Below are 23321 nucleotides of genomic sequence, written 5' to 3' on the forward strand. Positions count from 1 at the left end.
CCATTTCCAGTCTTCCTCAAATATCATATCATTAGGCATTTTTAAATTATAAAAATAGAAAGAATCTTTTTTATGAGATATACAACTTTTTAACATAGCATAGGTAGAATTCCACCTATGCTTTACATCTAATATAAAATGTTTATATTTTAAACCATAATTTTGGCATAAATATTTAAAATCTTGTTTTCTTGCCCCTGAACTTTTTATGTATATAATACAATTTCTAATTTTTGAAATATGATTTAAAATAATATTCAAGGCATCTTGAATACATAAATTTAAGATGTGACATGCACATCTAATATGAAATAATTTACCATTTAAGCATGATTTTAATTGAGATTTTAAAATATTTATTGCATAATCATTGAAATCGCCGGTAACACAAATATAACTAATATTAAATTTGGATGTCCAAACATCCGAATTAATTGCAACTTTAGAATTAAGATTTGCTAATTAAGAAATTAAATTTTGTTTATATGAATACAAAAATTTCAAAGCATCAGTTCTTATAGTATTCCTAGAAACTTTTTTATATTATGGGTTTACAGAACTATGCAACCATTTTTCTAGCTTTAGATCTTCAGCTAACATAAATGGTTGTTCCACATGTACAATATACTTAACAAGTTCTTGTCTCATTTTTTCTTGTGAATATCTAAAAGTACCAAAACTTGTCCCCCTCGCAATATGTGTTTGGGTTGTTTCTCTTCATTCATCTTCCACTCGCTCATGTGTGAGCAGATGTCTACTCAAATGACCCATAACAACCATTTTCCCCCTCCCCTCAATATCCTATACTTTGAAAACTTTCCAAACTGGGCTACTCAGCTTAGAATCCCTCATTTTTCCCCTACTATCACTACTACCGGGGGTAAAAGCTCCACTTCCATCGACATCAAACGCATCGGCATCAGTGCTAACAGAAATACTATTGTGATGCGATTGAATGTCATCCATGGTGAACATGTTGTTGGGGAATCGGTTTTGAGAAGGTCCAACCATTTTTTTTAATTCTAAAAAGATAAAACTTAATCTAATTCGACTTACCCGGATTGTCGGTTCAAAATCCCAACTCGATTTCAACGGTTTAAGCCTTTCAACGTCCAAGCCTCCCGAATTGAGATACTTGAGCTGGTTGAGCAAGCCTTGTTCTTGTTGAAAGTCGAAACTTCGATAAAGTTAAGACTTGAGAATTGGAAAATGCAGAATTAGACAATCAGCTAATCAGAATTTCTCATATTGTAGATAATTGAGAATGTATGAGTATGAGAGAGAGAGAGAGAGAGAACTAGGAGAATTGTTGAATTGGTGTGATGAGAATGGTGGAGGATAGGGCTATTTATAAGAATTGAACATAATTCAATTGCCCAAAATACCCAAAAAACTATCTGTTATTTAGCTGTTAGGGAGGGGTATTTTGGTCATTTTAAAGTTACTTATAACTTTACCCAAAATGCCCCCTAAACTAGTTGCTATATAGCTATTGGGGGGCATTTATGTGATTTTGTCAATGCCCCATAAGCAAAATACAAAAATACCCTCTAATATGGTTGTTTATAGTTGTTGGGGGCTGTTTCTATAAACCCCCCAAAAGCTAAAACTAGTCATTGGGCCCCTTTGGAAGGGGGGCCCAACGGCTATATTCCCGAGCGGGCCAAGCGCGGCCCGTTACAGGCTTGGCAGGCCGTGCTTCGTGCCATGCCGCGGGTCGTGCCGTGCCAGCCCATGGGCCTTGAACCCCCAGCCTAGCACTGCACGAACCTCCGTGCCAGGCCTAGCATGTCCCGTTAGTCGTCGTGTCGTGTTAGGCTGGGCCGGGCCAGTCCAAAATCGTGTTGGGTCGTGCCGAGCCGCAGGAGGCCCGGCCCGATTTACACCTCTAACCATAATCAAGTCTAGGGGTTATGTGTAACTTTTGAGTTTTGCCCATCAGTCTACAAAATCTAGGGTATAACTGGAAAATGGTTTAGGTTCAGTGCTTCAATCAAACACAATGTGTGCTTCAGGTCTAACCGTAGCAGCTGAGACAAGCTGTTCCATCTTTGGTAGCACACCAGTGTCAGCCTTGGCAGAATAAACTCCCCAAGTCTATCCATCGACTGAGAACATTCTAAACTAACACAGGTATCATAAGTGTCCAGTTTAAGGGGTAAAATTAATAAAATATACCAATGACAACATGAAATAACAATGTACTTTTATTCATTTACAATAAATGTATATGTACATCAAACTAATTGGAGCTAAGGGCAAACACTATCTAACAGTTCCCACTTACCACTTAGGTCCAATCTTGTACATGCCTTAGTTCCATACTGTCCACGTGTTTGTCAAACACTTTTAGTTAGTGGCTTAGCCAATGGTTCTGCCACATTCTCTGCTGATACTATCTTTTGAATCTGGATGTCCCCTTTACCAACAATCTCCCATAGTATGTGATACTGAAGGGATGAGAGATCCATCATATGGATGGCCGAACCCTACAAGAGGGTTGGGCGAAATTTTAAAAATTTCTCTCTCTCCCATGTGGGAACCACATTCCCTATTTTAGAAAACTGCATTTTCAATGATCAATCTTGAAACCAAACCGGACCAGATCTGAAACCAAAACGGAGTAAAGGGATATACCTGATACGGAGTAATAACTAACCCCCAATGAAGGTGTTCACGCCCAAGGAGAAGACCAAAGACTGCTTCCACCGAATATGACACGGTGTGAAGTGAAGCATAATCAACAGGACGATTCTTCAGCAAGAACCGAATTCTTCAGCAAGAATATGATAGAGGGCAGGTGAGCAAGACTTCAGATTGCGTTTTCTACCAAAAGGCAATATCAAGAACTGTTCTTGATCACTCCCACTAGTGGAGATCAAACTGATAGAGCAACAAGAGCAGGAGAAAAGAAGACAGTACAGCCAAACTGTGTTGTCCCTCTTTTGTAATTCAGCAGACTGTGAGATAATCTGGAGGTTCGCCCTACTCTACTATTTATAGCCTTAAAGAAAGGTTCTCCTAATCCTATTACGAGTTTCGAAATCCAAATCTTATATTTGGATCTGGACTCTCTTTAAGACATAAGGATAATCCCTTATCTTATCTGCAGATAAAGATTAGCTTTCATAATCAAATTAAGAGTTTCCTTATCCAAATCTTTATTTGGATCTGGACTCTTTGAGTGGATAGGGAAAACCCCTCATCCTATCTGTTGATCTAAATCCCAGAACCGCCCTCTTTTAATTAATCTTATTAAGCCAGTTCGAATTGGACTTTAGGCCCATTAAGTCTATGTGCTCACTAGCCCCCACAATCTCCTGCCCAGTTGGTTATCCTTGTATGGAGTGGGACCCAAAACAAATTTCAATGGTTGAAATCGACTGTCGGCAATTTAGGTTACCATCAGAGAGAGTGCATCCCCGATCATTCACTTTGTCCGACAAAAGGGATGATCCTGTCACTATGATCACCCACTCAAATGAATTCTTGGGTTGTCCAAACATACTCAGGTTTTGACCCCCTCTAAGGATCTCACTGATTGGCATATCAAAGACAACCCAATCCGACACCTAGTGTAATATCATAATCGAGTCTAGGGGTCAGGTGTAACAAACCAGTTTTGCCCATCAATCTCCAAGGTCCAGGGCAATACTGGAATTTTGGTCCGGTTCAGGGTTTCAAGAAAACCCACATTGCATGTACCTTAGGTCTCACCCTGGCAGTTGAGACAAGCCACCCCAACCAACTTGGCGGCACATTTGTGTTAACCTTGGCAGGATAAATCTCCCAAGATCTATCCAATGGTTGTGAAGATTCTAAACTAACACGAGTCTTATATGTGTCCAGTTTATGGGTATTACACGGAAACACACCATAATAACATGAATCAAATATGTACTTTATTCATTCACATTAAATGTCATAATGTACATTATTCTGTTTGGAGCAAAGGGCATACACTGTCTAACAACTTCCATTTGCACTTAGGTCCAATCGGGTATAAGCCGGAGTCCCATGCTTCCCATCATAGGTCTGCCACATTTTCCGCTAACACTACCTTCTGAATCAAGATGTCCCCTCTTCCAACTATCTTTTGTAGTACATGGTACTTCCTCTCGATGTGCTTTGACTTCGAGTGGCCTTGTGGCTCCTTAGCCTGAGCAATGGCTCCAGTGTTGTCACACAACAATGGAATGGGTGATGTGCTAGACGAAACTATTCCCAATTCTTAAATGAACTTCTTCATCCATATGGCTTCTTTGGCAGCTTCACTTACGGCAATGTATTCGGCTTCGGTTGTGGAATCCGCCTTGGACCCCTGTTTGCTGCTTTTCCAGCAAATAGCACATGATCCTATCGTGAAGATATAACCAAATATAAAGTTTCTATCATCTGGATCTGACTGAAAATTGGCATCAGAATACCCCTAGATCTGTAGTGAATAACCATCGAATACTAGACAAAACTCTTTTGTCCTTTAAAAGTATTTTAATATGTTTTTCACAGCGGTCCAATGCTCCTGCCCTGGGTTTAACTGGAATATGCTTACCACACTCACTGCTTGAGAAATGTCAGGATGAGTGCACAGCATGGCATACATGATTTTCACTACGGTTGAGGCATAAGGAACCTCTTTCATGCCCTCAATCTCTTCGGGAGTCTTGGGAGACATTCCCCTAGAGAAAGTGACTTCATGCCTGAAAGGAGCGTTTCCTTTCTTGGAGTTCTCCATGTTGTATCTCTTGACTATTTTGTCAATGTAAGCAGACTGAGATAATCCTATTATCCTCTTCGATCTATCTCTATAAAGTCGAAGGCCCAATATGTAGGAGGCTTCTCCAAGATCTTTCATGGAGAATTGTTGTGAAAGCCATACTTTCATCGTATTTAACATTCCTACATCATTTCCAATTAGTAGAATGTCATCTACATACAGAACCAAGAACGTAACGTTATCACCACAGGTCTTCCAGTAGACACAGGGTTGATCCGGATTTTGCTCAAAGTCAAACTGTTTGACGGTAGAGTCAAACCGGATGCTCCAACTCCTAGAAGCTTGCTTAAGTCCATATATGGATCGATTTAGTTTACATACCATGTGTTCCTAACCTACAGCTATGAAACCTTACTATTGTTGCATATATATTTTCAGTAAGATCTCCATTCAAGAACGTGATTTTGACATCCATTTGCCAAATCTCGTAATCATGGTATGCTGCTACAACTAGCAGGATCCTAATGGATTTAAGCATGGCCACGGGCGAAAAGGTTTCCTCATAATCGATTTCTTTTTTTTTGAGTGTACCATTTCGCCACAAGACGAGCCTTGTAGGTCTCAACCTTACCATTGGGGCCATTCTTCCTCTTATAGATCCATTTACAACCAATTTCTATTACCCCAGAGGGCGGATCTACTAGAGTCCAGACTCCATTGGTCTCCATTGAGTTCATCTCTGCTCCCATGGCATCTACACACTTTATGGAATCTATGTCCAACATAGCTTCCGTATAAGTCACGGGGTTTTCCTCACTGGTCGTGGCTTCCACCAAGTAACTTTCTTGGTCATAGCCATAACGAACTGGAGGCCTGGAATCCCGGGTAGATCTCCTAGGTTGGTTATTAATTGGAGCTTGTGGTACATCTCCCACTACCTTGAGCTCTCCTTATCAAGAACAACTTCTTGACGATGATTGTTCAGGATATAATCATCTTCCAAGAAATGGGCATTCTGATTACAGAACACCTTCTGTTCTCTTGGGTCATAGAATAAATACCCTACAGAGCCTTTTGGGTAACCTATAAATAGGCAAAGGCTAGTCTTGGATTCCAATTTTTCAGCACTCGTTCTTTTAATATGAGATGGACAACCCCAAATCTTCAAGTGTCTCACACTTGGTTACTTACCGGTCCAAAGCACATAGGGAGTCTTCGAAATCTTGTTTGCTGCTTTTCTAGCTAACTGCACAGGACCCCATTGTGAAGCAAGGTTCAAAGTATCGCATCGTATCTTTTAGGGTAAGATACGGGATATGCTATAAAATCCTATGTTTTGTATCTATTCGCCCATATTGGTACCGTATCGACCATTTCGGTATCGTATCGGGGTGTATCGACCGATATGACTCCAAAATGATACAGGCGGAAGTTAAAATTTTCGAACTAGGGAAAGAAGGCTTCTTTCTCCCGAAAATGCATCAAACTAGAAGATTTAGGAACATTTTTTAAGTTTTGGAAAATATTGCGAAAATATGTGAGTTTTTCAAATTTTTTCATCTAATCTCTTTGATTTGTTGTTTCTTTGTTGTTTGAATGCTTGGAAGTGCTCTAAACCTACCTGATGTGGCACGATCCGGGCACTCCTACCTGCCTGCTAACTGGCTCCTAACTGGCAACGGATGGCACCTGAGAAGGAGAAGATGAAGGATTCCCGGGGGATTCGCCTGGCGGGAATACTCCGAAGCTTAAGTTAGAACGCTGGGGAAGAAAGTAAGAGTGTAAAGAGGCTAAGAGTGTAGGTCGCGCTGGATCACTGAGTTCTCCAGATTAGCTCGAGAGCAAGTAAATTTCAGATGGGATCTCAGATGTTCAAGAGAGAGCCCTTCCCTTTAACTAGGGAGCTCTTATATAGGTGTTCTTGTCAAATCGGGCATAACCACCACTGGGCTTCTGTCGCAGCCGTAACCTGCCAGGGCTGCGCAGATGACCATTGCAGGGTACTACCCAATTGGATGGGTGACACGTCCCGGGAGGACAGGCACGCCACCATCTGTTGAGAGACGTGGGTACAATCTGTCGAATGGACAGGGACTGCGCCGTCAGTTAGGAGACGTGGCGCAACCTGACGGGTACGGTCTTGTCAGATAGAAGCTTCCTTGAGAGCATTGCGTTGCTTAGTCACGAGCTACCCTGTCACATAGCGAGCTATCTTGTCGTAAGCTACTTCGTAGTGAGCTTCCAGGGGCACTTCGAGGAGACCCTCATCGAGATTGCCTTTGGGGCAGTCTTTCTACCTAAGAGTTGGAGCGAGTTGGTTACCCTAGCTGGGGAGTTGGGATAGTCGTGGAGTATTCCCTTTCGGTAGCTCGGGGGACCTCGAGCTCACGCCGTAGCGAGCTCCCTCTATAGCGAGCTATGACGTAGCGAGCTGTCCTGCAGGCTCGTTACTTAGTCACAGTCAGGCTGCGGTGCTGAGCTATTTGAAGGGATGAGAGATCCATCGTATGGACGCCCAAATCTTGTGGAATAAAGGGGAGAATTTCAAAAAATTTTCTCTCCCTTTCAACTGGGAATCGCATTCCCTATTTAGAAAATCATATTTTCAAAGACCAATCTTGAACCATAAACTGAACCAGATCTGAACAAAAAGAGTAGGAGAAGATTATACCTGATACGGAGAAAAAGTATCTCTCAACGAAGGTGGTCACGCCCAAGGAAGGATCCAAAGACTGCTTCCACTGAAGATGGCGCAGTGCAGGATGGAGCAGAATCAGCAGTATTCTTCTCCAAGAATTCTGTCATTCGCAAGAAACAACAGGATGGGCACATGAGCACAACTTCTTATCAATTCTTTCTCAAAGAACTGATGTCAAGATCGAATCTTGACTTCACCCACAACTGGAGATCGAACTGGATGTCTGACGGCTGCAGGAAGGAGGCGGCAAGAAAGATCTTTGCAGGGATTGCAAAAATCTTTCTTCTGTGATTTCAGCTCTGAAGAGGATCTGATTATGTGATTCTTCTAAAGGCTGTCGCCCCCTCCTTCTTTTGTAACCCTAAGAGATCAGCTCCTAATCCAATAAGAGCTGCTGATCCAAATCATATTTGGATCAGACCTCTCTTTAGGTGATAAGGATAAACCCTTATCTTATCTGCAGATTAGATCAGCCTTCTCCTAATCTCATTAGGAGGTTTCTAGATCTGAATCACATTCAGATTTGGACTCTTTGAGTGGATGTGGTTAAGACCCTATCCTATCTGCTGACTCATCTCAGAATTCACCCATATTTAACTTATTAAATTAGTCCAGTTTGAAATGGGCTTTAGGGCCATTAAGCTTATGTGCTCACTTAGCATTCCTAACTGCTGCCCAGTTGGGCTTCCTTGTATGGCATGGGACCCAAGCATTGATCTACACATCAGCCACATGGGTTCGGCCCAGCCTTTGTTACAAGGCCTGGCCGAATACTGCTATGGACAGTGTACCCCCTGAAACCCATCAAATGGGCTCTATGGGCCCAACACTTACCCTAAGTGGTCCTTGGGCCAAGCCACCTTGCAACACCTAGGGACTGTGGGCAGATGCAAGATTAGCCCATCAGGTATTATCCTCAATGGTCTTACACTTAACCTCTCAGCCCATAACGATCAAACACTGCCCGACAAGAGAGGACCTCTCCCTCGACTGCAAGGAACAGTGTTGCATCCTCTACTTATATGGATCCTGGGAATTAAACCTTTTTGCAAATCTTTTAGAAACCATAATATATATACTTTTATATCTCATATAAAATATACTTTGCAAAACAAATCTCAACGATTGAAATTGGCTGCCGGCAGTCTTGGTTTCCATCAGTGAGAGTGCATCCCCGATCATTACCTTTGTCCGACAAAGGGGCTGATCCTGTCACTATGATCACCCACTCAGATGAATTCTCAGACTGTCCCAACATACCTAGGTTTTGACCCCCGCTAAGGATCTCACTTATTGGTACATCAAAGACAACCCAATCCGACACCTAGTGCAGTACCATAATCGAGTCTAGGGGTCGGGTGTAACTTTCCAGTTTTGCCCACCAATCTCCAAGGTCCAGGGCAATACTGGAAATCTGGTCCAGTTCAAAGATTCAATTAATCCTACACTGTATGTGCCTAGGGTCTCACCCTGGCAGCTGAGATAGGCCACCCCAACCGATTTGGTGGCACAACAGTGTCAGCCTTATCAGGATAGGTCTCCCCAGACCGACCCACTGGCTGTGAACATTTCTAAACTAACACGAGTCTCATTAGGTGTCTAGTTTAAGGTTATTTCACAGAAACATACCAAGGGAACATGAATCAAATATGCACTTTTATTCATTTACAATAAACTCATAAAGTACATCATTATGATTTAAGCTAAGGGCATAAAAAACTGTCCAACACTATTGCTCGTGCTGAGTCAGGTCCACGTGTCATTGTCTCAAGGGATCGGGTCAAATCATCCTCCATCAATTTCCCCCCACTCCTCGGGCTAAGAGTGCTACCTTAGCATGAGAAGTTCATGAAGTGGGACAGGTGGATTTGACCGAAGTTCAAACTTGATTGACTGTTCACATTAAATGCGTGCATAGATAGTAATGAAATATTTTTAATGTAATAATAAAATAAATCAAAATAATTTATTTCATAAATTAATGATAAATACTAAGATATTAATTATTAAATAATAATAACAAAACACTAATAAAATAGTAATTATATATTCATAATATATTAATAAAGTAATAATAAAATAATAAATAGACTAATATAAAATTGAAAATTTTTAATTGATTCCAATTCCAGCTCGCAAGAACCAAATAGCAACAATCAAAATCCGATTCCAATTTCTGATTAAACCAAGTAGGCATTAGGAATAGATGATTTGATATATGACTTGGGAGAACTCACCCTAAAAGCTGAAACCTAGCTGTTAGAGGGTGGGAACCCAAGCCCATATATATCACATAGCAGCATCCCATACTACCGAGACATCTCACGTAGGCCTCCCATACTACTAATGTGGGACAAAGAGATCGTAACTTGATTCCGTTCCAATTCTAGGGGATTTTGATTCTGGTATTGTCTGCAAATCAAATGGACCCACATTTGAGTGAAGCTACTCCGATTAGCTTATCCAGAACATGCTTAGATCTGCTACCTATCAGTAGTTCCCACAGAATTTGCATCTGCCCCCACACAAAAAAGCACCCCAAAAACGTCCCATAGAACATCTCAACCATGTATTGGGAACATCTCCCAATGACAAATGCGGGAGATGTCCTCAATGCACGTTGAGATATGCATGTGGGGCGTTTTTTGGGGGTGCATTTTGTGAGGGGCGGATGCAAACTAATTCCCACATGGCCACATCTAGAGACCTATGAGAAATTACAAATGTGCATTGAGACTCCGTTGTCATTCATGGGGAGACGTTCCTAATATAGGATAGTAGTGCTTAGGGGTGGATTCGAGCCAAGCCGAGCCAAATAGTATTAGGCTCGAGCTCGGCTCGAGACTATTCTACATGGCTCGAGCTCGACCTCGGTTCGAGCCAAAACCTTGAGCTCGAGCTCAGCTCAAGTCAAGAGTTCAAAAGCTCGAGTTCAGCTCGTTTTATATTTTATAAAAATAAAAATTATATATAATTTTTTATTTTATATTTAAAAAAATTAAGAATTATAATATTTTTATTATATATATATATATTCGAACTGGTTTGCGAGCCTCACGAGCTGAGTTCTATTAGGCTCGAGCTCAGCTGAAATCGAGTCAAACCGAATTTTTCACAAATCAAATTTGAATAGCTCGTGAAAAGGCCGGCTCGTTGCCACCCTAATGCTTAGGACGTGGGAACAACTTGTGGGGTAGTAGATCCCAAGTAAGGGTGTCAATGGACGGGTTTCGGGTTGGATTCCGTCGATATCGAAAGTATTATGGACGGATTTGGATCCTAAAATTGATATGAACTCGGACCGTCCGAACACAAATCGTCCATTCATAAAATGGATCGAAAATGGACAAACCCCAAAAGTTCGAACAGCCCACTGGTCCGTTAATTTTCGTTTGAAGTTTGAACGGACGTTTCACTTTCTCAAAGTCTAGGGTTCGGCGCTCCATCTCAAAGTCTCGCCGGCGGTATATCCCTCTCTCCGGCGATCTTCCTCTCGCCCTCTCACTTTCTCCAACGACAGCACTCCTTCTCTCAGCGCCTCTCACTTTCTCTAGCGAGCAGTACAACACTCTCTCTTCTCTCAGCGCCCTCTCACTTTCCTCAGCAGCGACAGCAGTCACAGCACTCCCTTTTCAGCGGCGACAGCCTCTCCTCTGACCTCTGCGATTTGTTCATTTAGGTATTTCATCTATCCTCTGTCATTAGAACCTAGCACAGAAATCACCATTCTCTCTTTCATTTATGTTTTAGAAATATAGCTTGGATTTTTATCTTCTACATTTGAAATAATTTATTTTTTCTCTTTTTTTGTGTAATTGAGTGATTAACCATTATGATTTGAATATGTTTAAGTTTGAAATCATACTATCATTTTGTTTTTCAAAGTAAAACTATAGAGGGAATGTTTTTTAAATTCTATTTATCAAATTAGTAAGCTGATCCCGACAATGGGCAAGGGGTTGTTATTGCTATTGGTTTTCACAACAATGGTAAACTAAGAATTTTGAAAATGAGATTATATTTTTTATAAAATATAAAATTTGGATTGGGTTGGTTTTAAAATTTCTATAAATTTAAAATATTTTATAAACTGAGATTATAAATTTTTTATAAAATATAAAATATTTTATTTTTTATAAAATATAAAATATTTAATTTTTATAAAATATAAAATATAAAACTAAGAATTTTTCACAACAATGCTATTGGTTTTTAAAATTTTCTTATATTTTTTTATTAAATATTTGCTTATAAAATTTGGATTGGATTGGATTGGACCTAGTCCATTTGTAATGGTTTATAGTGGTCTAGGTTGGGTTGAAGTTTTGAACCAATATCTAGTCTATTGGTAGAATATAAGAGTGGGGATGTGAGGCTGTCAATGGACCAGGTTTGAGTTGGACACAATCTGAATTAAAACCAAATTGAACAAGTTGGAAAGTCCAATAGGACAGTGGATTGGATTGGACCAGTCCAATCCGGTCCAGGTTGAACATATTGAACAGTCCAATAAGTCAATGGATTGGATTGAACAAGTCCAATATATTTTTTTTCTATTTTGTATTGTTTTGTAACATTATCCACGTACATAATAATTAAAAAAAAATACCCACGCATTTGCAGCTACTGACATGTAATTGGAAAATCTATTCAACCTTGACAAAAACATGCCAGTAGCAACTTTTAGTTTCTTATGGAATTTGGAACTTAAATATACAACTGCAAATTGTCTTCTGCATTGTAATAGAAACTTCTTTCACTAGAGCCTAAGGTTAGAACTTAGAAGTACAAGATGGTGTCACTTTTCTTTTGAAAATAGTCACACCCTTCCATATGTGCTGTGTTCTGTGTTTCATTTAAATCCATCTAATGCTGGCGATGGTTTGAAGCTCCCTATATGCTCAATTTATACATAAAGAATAATATCGAAATTTAGTTATCATTTTGATCAAGGACATTACTATCTTGTTGACTATAGAATATAGATAGTTATGACATTTTCCTATCTACTGCTCCTAAGTTTTATCAACTGTGCTAATTTAAGTAGCCATGCAACAAGCTTGTCCTAATCCCTTTCTACCTGATACGACAATGCTAATCATATCTAAGCATCAAGTTTCTTAAAGTTCTTCTTCAAGCACATATTTCCCCTCAAGCTTTTGTTCTTCTTGAAGTTCTCTTAATCTTTTTTTTCCCTGTGACATGCACTCTCTGTTCTGAGTTCGTTTCAGTTCAGGTAATTTGACTAATTGAAAGCTTGTGAATTGAATACACAATTAAAGTATAGTCTGTGGGCGTGACATTACAGTCACTAGTTTTATTTATTTGAAGTAATTTTGGGTTTTAGTTGTTGTACAAGCAATATACATTTGGCCTGGTCTGGGATATTTTTTCAGGTGAAGAGGACCTTGCTTGATCGGATGTTGCTACAAGTAGCAAAGTTTCACTCTAAAATATTGTAATCTGTTGTTCAAATAACATTTGCAAGTGAAAGAAGGATGGGATATGATTTTTAACTTTCTTCTAACCAATTGTGAGCTAAGGATTACTGAAAATAATAAATAAAATTGTGACTTAGGAGATAAGCCTGATCCTAGCTTCCAATTCTATGGGGCCGGGGGGGGGATCCTGGGAAAGAGCACAGCTTTTGAAGCAAACACCAGGTAAAACAGTTTACAAGGTTTGGTTCTTCATAAGAGATTTGGGGGCATTTTGATTGAGAGAGGTTAGTTAGGAAGTGGAATCAGTTCAGGTAAAACAGAGGTGTTCAAATCATTGAGGACATTTCTTGTTAAAAAGAGATGGTGGGTGTTTCTAGTAACTGAAATGGGATTTCTTGGTTTGCATTTTCATGTAGTTAAGTTCTGTTAGCTTATTTTGTGTTTTCCCAATTGGATTTGTGGGGTAGAATTTGTTAAACCTTGTGTTATCTTTTTCTCAGTATGGGGTAACACCAAGCCTTGTAATCTCTCTTTATTTTATATTTTAATGAAATTTTCATTAGAGATCAGAAATCCAATGCTCTGGTAGAGTTTGCTCTGGTTCTTATCTTGCATATTCATCTTTTGTTCTTCTCATCTTCACCATTTTTTACAATATATTCTTCATTACAGTTATCAAACCATCTGTGGATGGAATAGAGTCAGCTCCAGCTCCTACTGTCTTCTTCCAATCATCCAATTTCGTTTTTTGGTTTTTGATGAACACCCCTGATTCCAACCATCCTATTTCTAGCTTACATACTTGTCTGAGTATTCTGGGCTAAGCAGGTCTGACCAGACATTCAAACCATGTTTACCTATTAACACACCCGACAGAGATGGTCAAACAAATGGATGCAAGATTCCTGATTCATCTGGGTAAGTAACATATGGTCCAGAAACTTGGGCTATTCAACTGACCGGACCAGGTTTACTGAGAATGTTCCAAGAACCAACCTTTATGCATCCATGCTGCACCACTTATCTGGTCGTAAAATGTGAACGAGTCGGTCAATATGAAGTCCTAAAGTCAAAAAAGCATGGCTGACTGAAATGGGAAAGAGTCGTCCTTCTGGTGTAAGTGTTGCAGAAGACCACAAGTCACAAGTGACGTTAATGGTAGTGACCCACAACTGAACCGACCCAGCAAACAGAACCTTAAAATTTGACCCAACTACTTTCACATGTAAGTGGCCCGGTCCAATTCAGACACTTGCTCTTTGCCGATTGCTTTCAAATCAGATGACGCAGTAAACTGCTTCTGTGAAATGAGATCATATCCTTTTATTGTTGACTTTTTAAGTAGGGAAAACATTTTTTGAGGAAAACATTTAATTTGGACTGGGTTGGATCCAATCCGGTTCATTTGCATTTCAATTGGACTGGACTGGATCCGGTTTGTATGGGGTTTGGACCGGATTTGGTCCAGTCCATTTGTAAATGGACCAATGTTGGACTGGACCAAATCCAGTCCAATTGACAGCCCTATCCCAAGTGATCTGAAGCATGCACATTCAACCGAGATGTTCCCAATACACGGTTGGGATATGCTGTGGGGAGCAGATATTAATTCCGTTCAATCATCGCCGCTTCACTGTGGCGGCTCAATTAGTCGTCACGGGCATCACGGTTCAACCCAAGACCACACTCATTTTCTACTCTTTTAAGGAGTTTTTTTTTTTTCAAGGAAAGGTATTTCCCATCCAATAGCACCCTCTCCATTTCCTGCTTCAAGGTATCACCATCTGCTTCTTCCCTGGTTTTTGTTTGGGTGCCTAAATACCTCCAAAATGAAGTGCATTCGGAGTTCTGAGTTCTTCTGCTCTGGATTTTGCTTTTAGGGTTTCCAGCAGGTATGGCTTTTTTTTTTTTTTTTTCTTTTCTTTTTCGGTTTGTTCTGCACGGCCTTGGCTGCCCTTTTCTTTGTATCTTCCTTCCTCCTCATTCTCTTCTTCTTCTTCTTAAGACGACAAACAGGGGTTTTGACCTCCTTTTCTTCTTCTTTTGTTGAAGATGTGCAACAGAGTCTTCATATATTCTTCCTGTTATGAACAGGAAATCAGGGCTTTGGCCCTCTTTTGCTACTTCTTGCAAATCAGCAGCCCTATTCTTGCATTTATTTTTTAGCAAAATCTGTTATTTACGTCCTCAGCTATTTAGTTGCACGTATTAAATAATAAAGTTGATTGTTAGTATTTATTTAGTACGTATAAAATTGTAAAAATTGCTTGCTGTTAATTGTTTTAATTTTTTGTTACTTATTTTGATTGCTTCTATTGTTTAAATTCATTTGAATATGAGATAAGACTGTAATATGTGTTAATGTCATGCAATTTATGTGAGTTGTGAGTTGTCAATTGTGAATTGTGAATTGCAAGTGATCTACTGATGTTTAATTATACTTGGTTACTTATATAACTGATGCTTCAGTTTTATGTTGAAATGTGATAAATCAAATGACTGATAAGGAGCATGCATATAAAAAATACATGAGTGCAGAGGTCGGCAAATGGGCTGGCTGATGCATTTTCCTAACGGGGGTTAGTAGGGATCATTTGTATTGTGCTCAACTATAATCTCTAGCTTGTATACTTGGGGGTGGTAGTAATCTTTACCCTATCCAAGAAGTGCTTGTAATTTTGTATGTATTTTTGATAATATTAAAAAAAAATTATACTAAGCTATCAAAAAGAAAGATCTTTACTTTTTTTATTAATTTTGTGAAAAGAATATTGTTTACATGGCAGAAGGTGGAGTATGCTTAACCATCCTATAGGTCAGCAGCCTATTAAGTGTTATTTTTTTACTTCTTATTGCTTCTTGTTTTTTTAATATCTTTTTAATATTTCTTATTGTATTCATGCAATGAGTGCTAGGAGGGCTAGCTTTTTTTTTTTATAATTTTTTATAACGTGGAGTGGATATTGAAGTCCTTTTTGTGTGTTTTTATTTTCATATTTTTAGTGTTTACCCGCTTTGAAGAATTTACACTGCATTGTGCCTGGGATTTTGGGCCAGACCCATTCAAATATCAATAAAGACCTTCAACTGACTAAACTAAATATAGATATGGATATTGGAGTGTTTCTTATTAATGACTAATGACTGCTTCTGTGATTTGGAATAGAGTATCTAGTAATATGCTCCATGTAAGATATAAAGTAGCTGCTCCAGCCAGGTACTTCTACATTGAGATCTGAATACACTAGAATTCTCAACTTGAGCCAACCGAAATTGCACTCTTAGCTTGAAGGGTCATTAATTCGTGTACTGTATTATTAGTATTTCTTTATGAACTTTTCACATGTTTTAACTAGTATTCCTGTGTTTAGCTGAATGAGATAAATAAGGGCAGCCCTGTGCAAGAGGGTCCCACCAATGTGGGGTCTGGAGAGGGACTGATGTACACAGCCTTACCCCATGTTTAGCTGTATTAGTATTTTTTTTATGATTTTGTTCATATGTTTTAAATAATATTCCCATGTTTAGCTGTACGGGATAATAATACTAATTTTTTCCTTTTTTTATTCTTTTCTTGTATCAAATGCAGGTTACCACTTGCATTTCTTCTCTTTGTTGCTTCAGAAGTGCCAGCATATTCCTTCTCCAGATATGACCAACCAGTCTTTAGGGGGAATGGAGGTTCCTGTTGTTGGCAGTGATGCTGTGAAGTGGATTGAAATTTCTGTTCCTTCAGCATGGACAACTGCTGATTCTGCTGCTGCACATCACTATGCTCCCCTGACAGAGGATGTTGCCTCTTGCCACATCATTGGAGATCCTCCCACGTATCTTATATGGTATTGATTTTCTTTAATCCATTTCCTGGATGCTAAATCCATGTGTTTTTCTTTTTGTTTTTTTAATCAGCAACTCAGAAAATGAATTCATTAAGGAAAATAATGAAGCACAACTAGAAGTTGTGAAGGATAAAAATAGACGCCCTGTGTCTAAACCCCAAGAATTACATCTGAGCCCAAAACATAGACTGTCTTAGAAAGGACCAGATATTCTTCTAGTCAAAGAGTCTAAAATGCATGAGGTGGGTTAGAAGCTTTTGCAGTGAAAGAGAAATAAGTTGGAGCTTCCTTCCTTCTTGGGGTGCCTCTGGGGGAATAATAACTTGGAACTTCACCGTGTTAGTTAAACTAAAAAATGTTTAGGATGGGTTTGAGTGGGTTTTAACAAATGTCTATGGATCCAATTCTTATAGAGAAAGAAACTTGATGTGGGAAGAGTTGGCAAATATTAGGGGTTTATGGTAAGGGACATGGTTTGTTGGTGGTGATTTTAATGTGGTAAGATTTGCAGAAGAATTGAATAATACTAGGTGGAGAGCCGGAGAGTAACAACCAGCATGAGGAAATTCATGATTTTATTGATACCTTTGACTTGAGAGGCATCCTATCGGGGCAATCTAGATTTACTTGGTCCAATCTTCACACTAGTGCAATTTGCTCTAAGTTGAGCAGTTTCTTAGGGCCTGACGGCCTGTTCTTGTCCTCTTAACCAGTGTTTTAAAAGGCGTGGGAGGCGTACGCCTGGAGGCGTGTCCAGGCGAGGCGCTCCCAAAACGCTCTAAGGTGTATGCCTCTTGCGCTTTTTTCATGAGGCGTGCTAGAGGCGTACGCTTCATACGCCTCATGCACATCTTATATAAAAAGACAGAAAAAAAATAAAAAAGAAAAAAAAAGAAAGGAAAGGAAAGGAAAAGAAAGGGAAGGGAAAGAAAAAGAAAGAGAAGAAAAAAAGAGAAAAGGAAAGAAAAGAAAAAGGAAAGGGAAAGAGAAGCTCCAATCTGGGGGGAGAGGTTAATGAAGCTAGTGCCTTAATGAGGAAGATTGAGGGTAATAATAGAAGAAAAAAGAAAAAGAGATCTGAATAGAGATCGACTTCAGATATTGAGGGTGATATTGAATTTAGTGGGAGAGGGGAAAGAAGAAAGACTCTGCTGTAAGGTGGAGTCTTTGAGAAAGGGTTTTTTTGAAAGAAGTGTTTAATGAAGATCATTAGTTGGAATGTGAGAGGCTTGGGAAGTGAAAGAAAGAGAAGGGCAATTAAAGATTTATTAAGGAGAGAGAAATTTGACATAGTTTTGATGCAGGAAATCAAGCTGGCAGAGTTGGATAGAAGATGGATCAGAAGTGTATGGAGATCAAGAGGAGTTTGTTGGACTTCGGCTCTGTCCTATGGAGCCTCTGGAGGTCTAGTAACTTTATGGAGGGAGGATGCTGTAGAATTAGTGGAGGAGCTAATAGGAAGACTTTTTATGTCTTTAAAGGTTAGGAATGTGGAGGATGGCTTCACCTGGGTTTTACCAATGTCTATGGACCAAACTCGTATAGAGAGAGGAATGAGATGTGGGAAGAATTGTATGCCATACGAGGTTTGTGGGAGGGTCCTTGGTGTCTTGGGGGGGGACTTTAATGTAATTAGGTTTTGTACCGAATCTAATAATCCCCAAAGGACAATTACAACCAGCATGAGGAAGTTCAATGATTTTATTAATAATTGTGGTCTAAAGGAGTTACCCCTCTTACAAGCCAATTTTACATGGTCTAATTTCCAAGAAAACCCTCTTGGCTCGAAATTAGACTGATTCCTCTTTACTGAAGAGTGGGAGAACCATTGGACGAACTTGATGGCTAGAGCCATACCTAGAGTTACCTCTGATCACTGCCCTATCCAACTAAGTCCTGAAACCTTAACTTTTGGTCCTCGGCCTTTTAGACTTGAGAATATGTGGCTAACTCACCTGGATTTTGTGCACTTGATTGGGGAATGGTGGAGAGAAGACTTAAGAGGGGTGAATTGGAAGGGAGTAAGATTCCATAAAAAATTGAAAAGATTGAGGTCCAAAATTAAGTAGTGGAATGGGGAACACTTTGGAAGGATAGAGGAGCAAAAAATTAACTTGATGTCCAGGATTGAGGAACTTGATTCCAAAGAAGCTCAAAGGATGATGAGTGAGCAAGAGCAGGTTTTGAGAGGAAACCTAAAGAGAGAGGAAATCTCGTGGAGGCAAAAGTCGAGACACAAATGGATTAAGGAAGGGGATGGGAATACTAAATTTTTCCATGCATTGGCTAATGGGAGGAGAAGAAAAAATTTTGTGGCTAAGTTAGAGGTAAATGGGGAGGAAATCGCAAATCAAGATGAGATAGCCAAATGTTTTGTGGATAATTTCAAATAAATTTACAGGAAACTGTTGAATAATAGGCCAACCTTGGAAGACTTGGAGTGGACTAGATTCTCTGAAGAACAAGCAAACTGGTTAGAAAGAGACTTTAGTAAAGAAGAGATAAGATAGGCGGTGTTTTCAATGGATAGATCCAAAGCACATGGTCAAGATGGCTTTACAATGGCTTTTTATTAAGATTGTTGGGATGCGGTCAAAGAAGACCTTGTTGGGGTGTTTCAGGAATTTGCAGGTAAAAAAACGGTGAGCCCTGGAGTCAATGCTACTTTCTTAGCCCTAATCCCAAAAAAGGCAGATGCAAAGAACCCTAAGGACTATAGGCCAATCAGTCTAGTGACAAGCATCTATAAAATCCTGGCTAAAGTGTTGTCATTGAGAATTCGAGTATTACTACCCTCCATCATCAGCCAAGAACAAGGTGCTTTCGTGTAGGGAAGGCAAATAACGGATCAGATCCTAATAGCAAATGAGTGTGTGGAGGACATGAGAAAGTCTGGAACTCAAGGTTTTTTATGTAAGATAGACTTGGAGAAGGCTTATGATCTTGTGGATTGGAGTTTTTTGCTAGAGGTCCTAGGGTGCTGTGGGTTTGGAGCTAGATGGTGTAATTGGGTAAAGGGCTGTATTAGCTCCTGCCACTACTCCGTCTTGGTTAATGGGGTGGTGAAAGATTTTTTCCCAGCTTGTAGAGGCCTTAGACAAGGCAACCCTCTCTCCCCTTTTCTTTTCACCCTAGTTGCAGATGTCTTTAGTAGATTAATCTCTAAAGCAGATAGGGGAGAGGAAGTTAGAGGTTGGAGGATTGGAAGGAACATTGTCCGGGTAACCCACCTGCAATTTGCCGATGATATCATAATATTTTGTGAAGGGGGTGATAAGCGGGAAGTGAGGAATCCCAAAGCATTGTTACAACACTTTGAGAATGTCTCCAATTTGAAGATAAACTTGGATAAGAGTTGTGTGGTAGGGGTTAATTTGAATGAGAGGACTCTTTAGTCTGTGGCAAATTGTTTAGGTTGTCCCATTTCTTCTTGGCCTTTGCAGTATCTAGGTTTCTCTCTAGGGGCTAATCCAAAGGAGAGTAGATTTTGGACCCCAATTTTGGAAAAGTTTGAGAAAAGATTAGCTTCTTGGAAAAAGAACTACATTTCCATAGGGGGTAGAGTGACTTTATTGAGAGCTACCCTAGCAAACCTACTGGTCTATTTTCTCTCTATCTTTAGGATTCCTATTAAGGAAGCTAAGAAGTTGGAGAGGATAATGAGATCTTTTCTGTGGGAGCCTCGGGAGGAAAAGAAAGATCATTGAATCAATTGGGAAATAGTTTGTAGGAGTAAAGATGAGGGTGGACTAGGATTAGGAAGGTTAGCTCTAAGGAATAAAGCTCTCTTAGGGAAGTGGTTGTGGAGGTGGCCTAGAGAAAGGGAGAGATTGTGGCATCTAGTATACATGATAGACAGGAAAATGGATGGGATGTGGGTGTATCACGTCAAGCTACATTGGCATCTCCTTGGGAAGCAATTCAGAGTGTCCTCCCTCAGTTTCTCAACTTGGTCAGGTATGATGTTAATTCTGGTGACTCTGTTTTATTTTGGGAAGATACTTGGGTGGGTACTGTTGCCCTTAAGGACGGATTCCCGGCTCTCTATTCTCTTTCCCTTTACAAGGAAAAAGCTGTGTCTCATTTTCTTCCATCTATTACTTCACCCTCTTCCTTAAGCTGGGACTTTGGTTTTAGGAGAGGTTTGAGCGATGTTGAACTTAGTAGTGCTTCAGAATTGTTGTCTCTTCTTGGCAGTGTTTTTCTGGAACCTCTTCGTTCGGATGTGAGACTATGGTCCCCTCATCCAAAAGGTTTTTTCACTTGTGCTTCATTTTTTAAGTCCCTTTGCTCCTCCATGGGACAATTGGGTTTTCCATCTAAGGAGATTTGGTTTAGACCTGTTCCTCCTAAAATTATAATTTTCTGCTGGGAGGTGTTTTATAGAAAGATCAATATTCTGGACTGCTTGCAGAAGAAAAGGCCTTTCATGTGCTTGTCTCCTAACTGGTGTGTACTTTACAGGGCTAGTGGTGAGGATTGCTCCCACCTATTTGTATATTGTTCCTTTTCTAGTGCTATTTGGAGTTTGATTTTTTCTTTGTTTGGGTGTAGGTGGAATCTGTCCACAGAATTAAGTCAACTGTTCGATCCTTCTTTTTTTGTGTGGCTTACAAAAAAAGGAAAAATGATGTGGAGATGTATTAGAGCAGTAGCCTTGTGGACAATATGGGAAGAAAGGAATGCTAGGGTGTTCAAAGAAAAGGAAAGAAACATACAAACTGTTGAGGATTGTATTCTGACTAGAGCCATTCATTGGCTAAGAGCTATGGACTTCTTTCATACCTTTTCCTTTGATGACATTTGGAGTAACTGGAAGGCGGTAGCCACTAGTCATACGAGGAGGCACAAGGCAGCTGCAGTGTGGAAGCCTCCACCTGAAGTTTGGGCAAAGCTGAATTTTGATGGTAGCAGCCAAGGAAACCCAGGCCCTTTGGGATAGGAGGGGTGCTGAGAGATAAAGAGAGCAACATTTTAGCTTTGTTTTCAGGTCCTGTGGGAACAGGAGGCTCAAATAGAGTAGAGATTTTAGCGGCTGTACAAGGCATCCAGATTGTTCAACAGTTAGGAGTTCAGCACTTGATAATTGAAGGAGACTCCAAAACTGTTGTGGGATGGCTGACAGAGCCAGCTTTAGCTATGTGGCAGTATAGAGATTTATTGAGGAAAGTCAATTGGTTCACAAAGAATATGACAGTTACCTTTCTTTGGGTGGAAAGATCAGCCAACTCCTTAGTGGATGGACCAGCTAAGCAAGGGGTTTCAAGGGATCATTTGTTTTGGGCTGCTATGTAATTTTATTTCTGTCTATCCTTGTTCTTAATTGATGTAATACTTTGTTAGTATTATAATTCGGCCTGCCCTTGAGTTCTGTTAGTCTGATAACAACCAAGAAGAGAGGAGAAGAAAGAAGAAAGAAAGAGAGAAAGGAGAAGAAAAGTCTGATAACAACCATCAGGTAAGTACTTAACAGTGTAAACTCAATTACAACCAACAACCTGCTTCCCAGGAGGAAGAGTGGTGAGGTCCCAAGTTTGATTATGAGTTAGAGCTGAGAGTTCTTCTTCCATTGCACGACGCCATTCTGGAGAGGCAAGGGCTTCTTGGACATCCTTAGGGACAACAACAAAGGATAACAAAGAGATAAACTAGCGATGGGAAGTTGAAAGATGAGTGAGTGAAACATAATTAGAAATAGGATGTAGGGTACAAGTGTGTTTACTTTTCCGCAAGGCAATGGGAGATCAAGATTAGATACTGGGGTTGGGGCTGGTGTGTGGACAACTGCCGGATTTGTCGACGTTGATGGAGCTGGAGGAGGAGCAACCGGTACATGTGGGCGATGCGTATATACTTGACGGATAGGTGGCCGTTCAACAGGTGGTGGCACCGGAGGCAAGGACTTGGTCACAGCTGGAACAAGAGGAACATAACCCGCAATTGGAAGAGGAAGAGGAGGTGATGAGATGGAAGAAACATCATCGGACCCCAAGAAAAACGTAGACTCAAAGAAGGTAACATCAACACACACAAAAGAATGTCGAGAACTAGGATGGTAACACTTGTACCCTTTCTTGGTCTAGGAATAGCCAAGGAAGATGCATTTGATGGATCGTGCATCTAACTTGTCCTTCTCGGGGCCTAGATTATGGATGAAGCAGACACACCCAAAAACCCAAGGAGAAAGAGGAAACAGAGACAAGGTGGGAAACAAGGTCGTGAATGGGGAATGACCACCAAGGATAGACGTGGGCATCCGATTAATCAAGAAGCAAGAAGTAAGCACCGCATCATTCCAAAAGGGCTTGGGAACATTCATGTAATGCATGAGAGATCGAGCTGTTTCCAAAAGATGACGATTCTCTCTTAGCTACCCCATTTTTTTGTGGGGTGCAACTACATGAGGTCTGATGTATAATGCCATGTTGGTCCAAGTATTCTTGAAATGATGAAGAGAAATATTCATGACCATTATTGGAATGAAAAATTTTAATGTGAATACCAAATTGGTTGCGAATCTCAATACAAAATTTTTGGAAAATGGTAAACAATTCACTCCTTTCTTTCATTAAATAGAGCCACGTCATCTTTGAATAATCATCGACAAAAAAGACGATATTTTTATC

At 40.0% G+C, this 23321-nt stretch overlaps 1 protein-coding gene across 1 annotated transcript in view; it reads left to right on the forward strand.

Annotated features, from left to right (window-relative positions):
* The first annotated feature begins 10787 nt into the window (after positions 1 to 10787).
* Positions 10788 to 23321, forward strand: part of SAR1 (SUPPRESSOR OF AUXIN RESISTANCE1) — a 105193-nt gene continuing 92659 nt past the window's right edge. The window contains exons 1-2 of the mRNA XM_010276784.3: positions 10788 to 11094; positions 16446 to 16695. Of these exons, the coding sequence (XP_010275086.1) occupies positions 16508 to 16695 (188 nt within the window). The 5' untranslated portion in view covers positions 10788 to 11094; positions 16446 to 16507. The remainder of the gene's footprint in view (positions 11095 to 16445; positions 16696 to 23321) is intronic.

The sequence above is a fragment of the Nelumbo nucifera genome, chromosome 3 (assembly GCF_055504915.1).
Source record: "Nelumbo nucifera cultivar China Antique chromosome 3, China Antique-T2T, whole genome shotgun sequence".
Classification (NCBI taxonomy): Eukaryota; Viridiplantae; Streptophyta; class Magnoliopsida; order Proteales; family Nelumbonaceae; genus Nelumbo; species Nelumbo nucifera.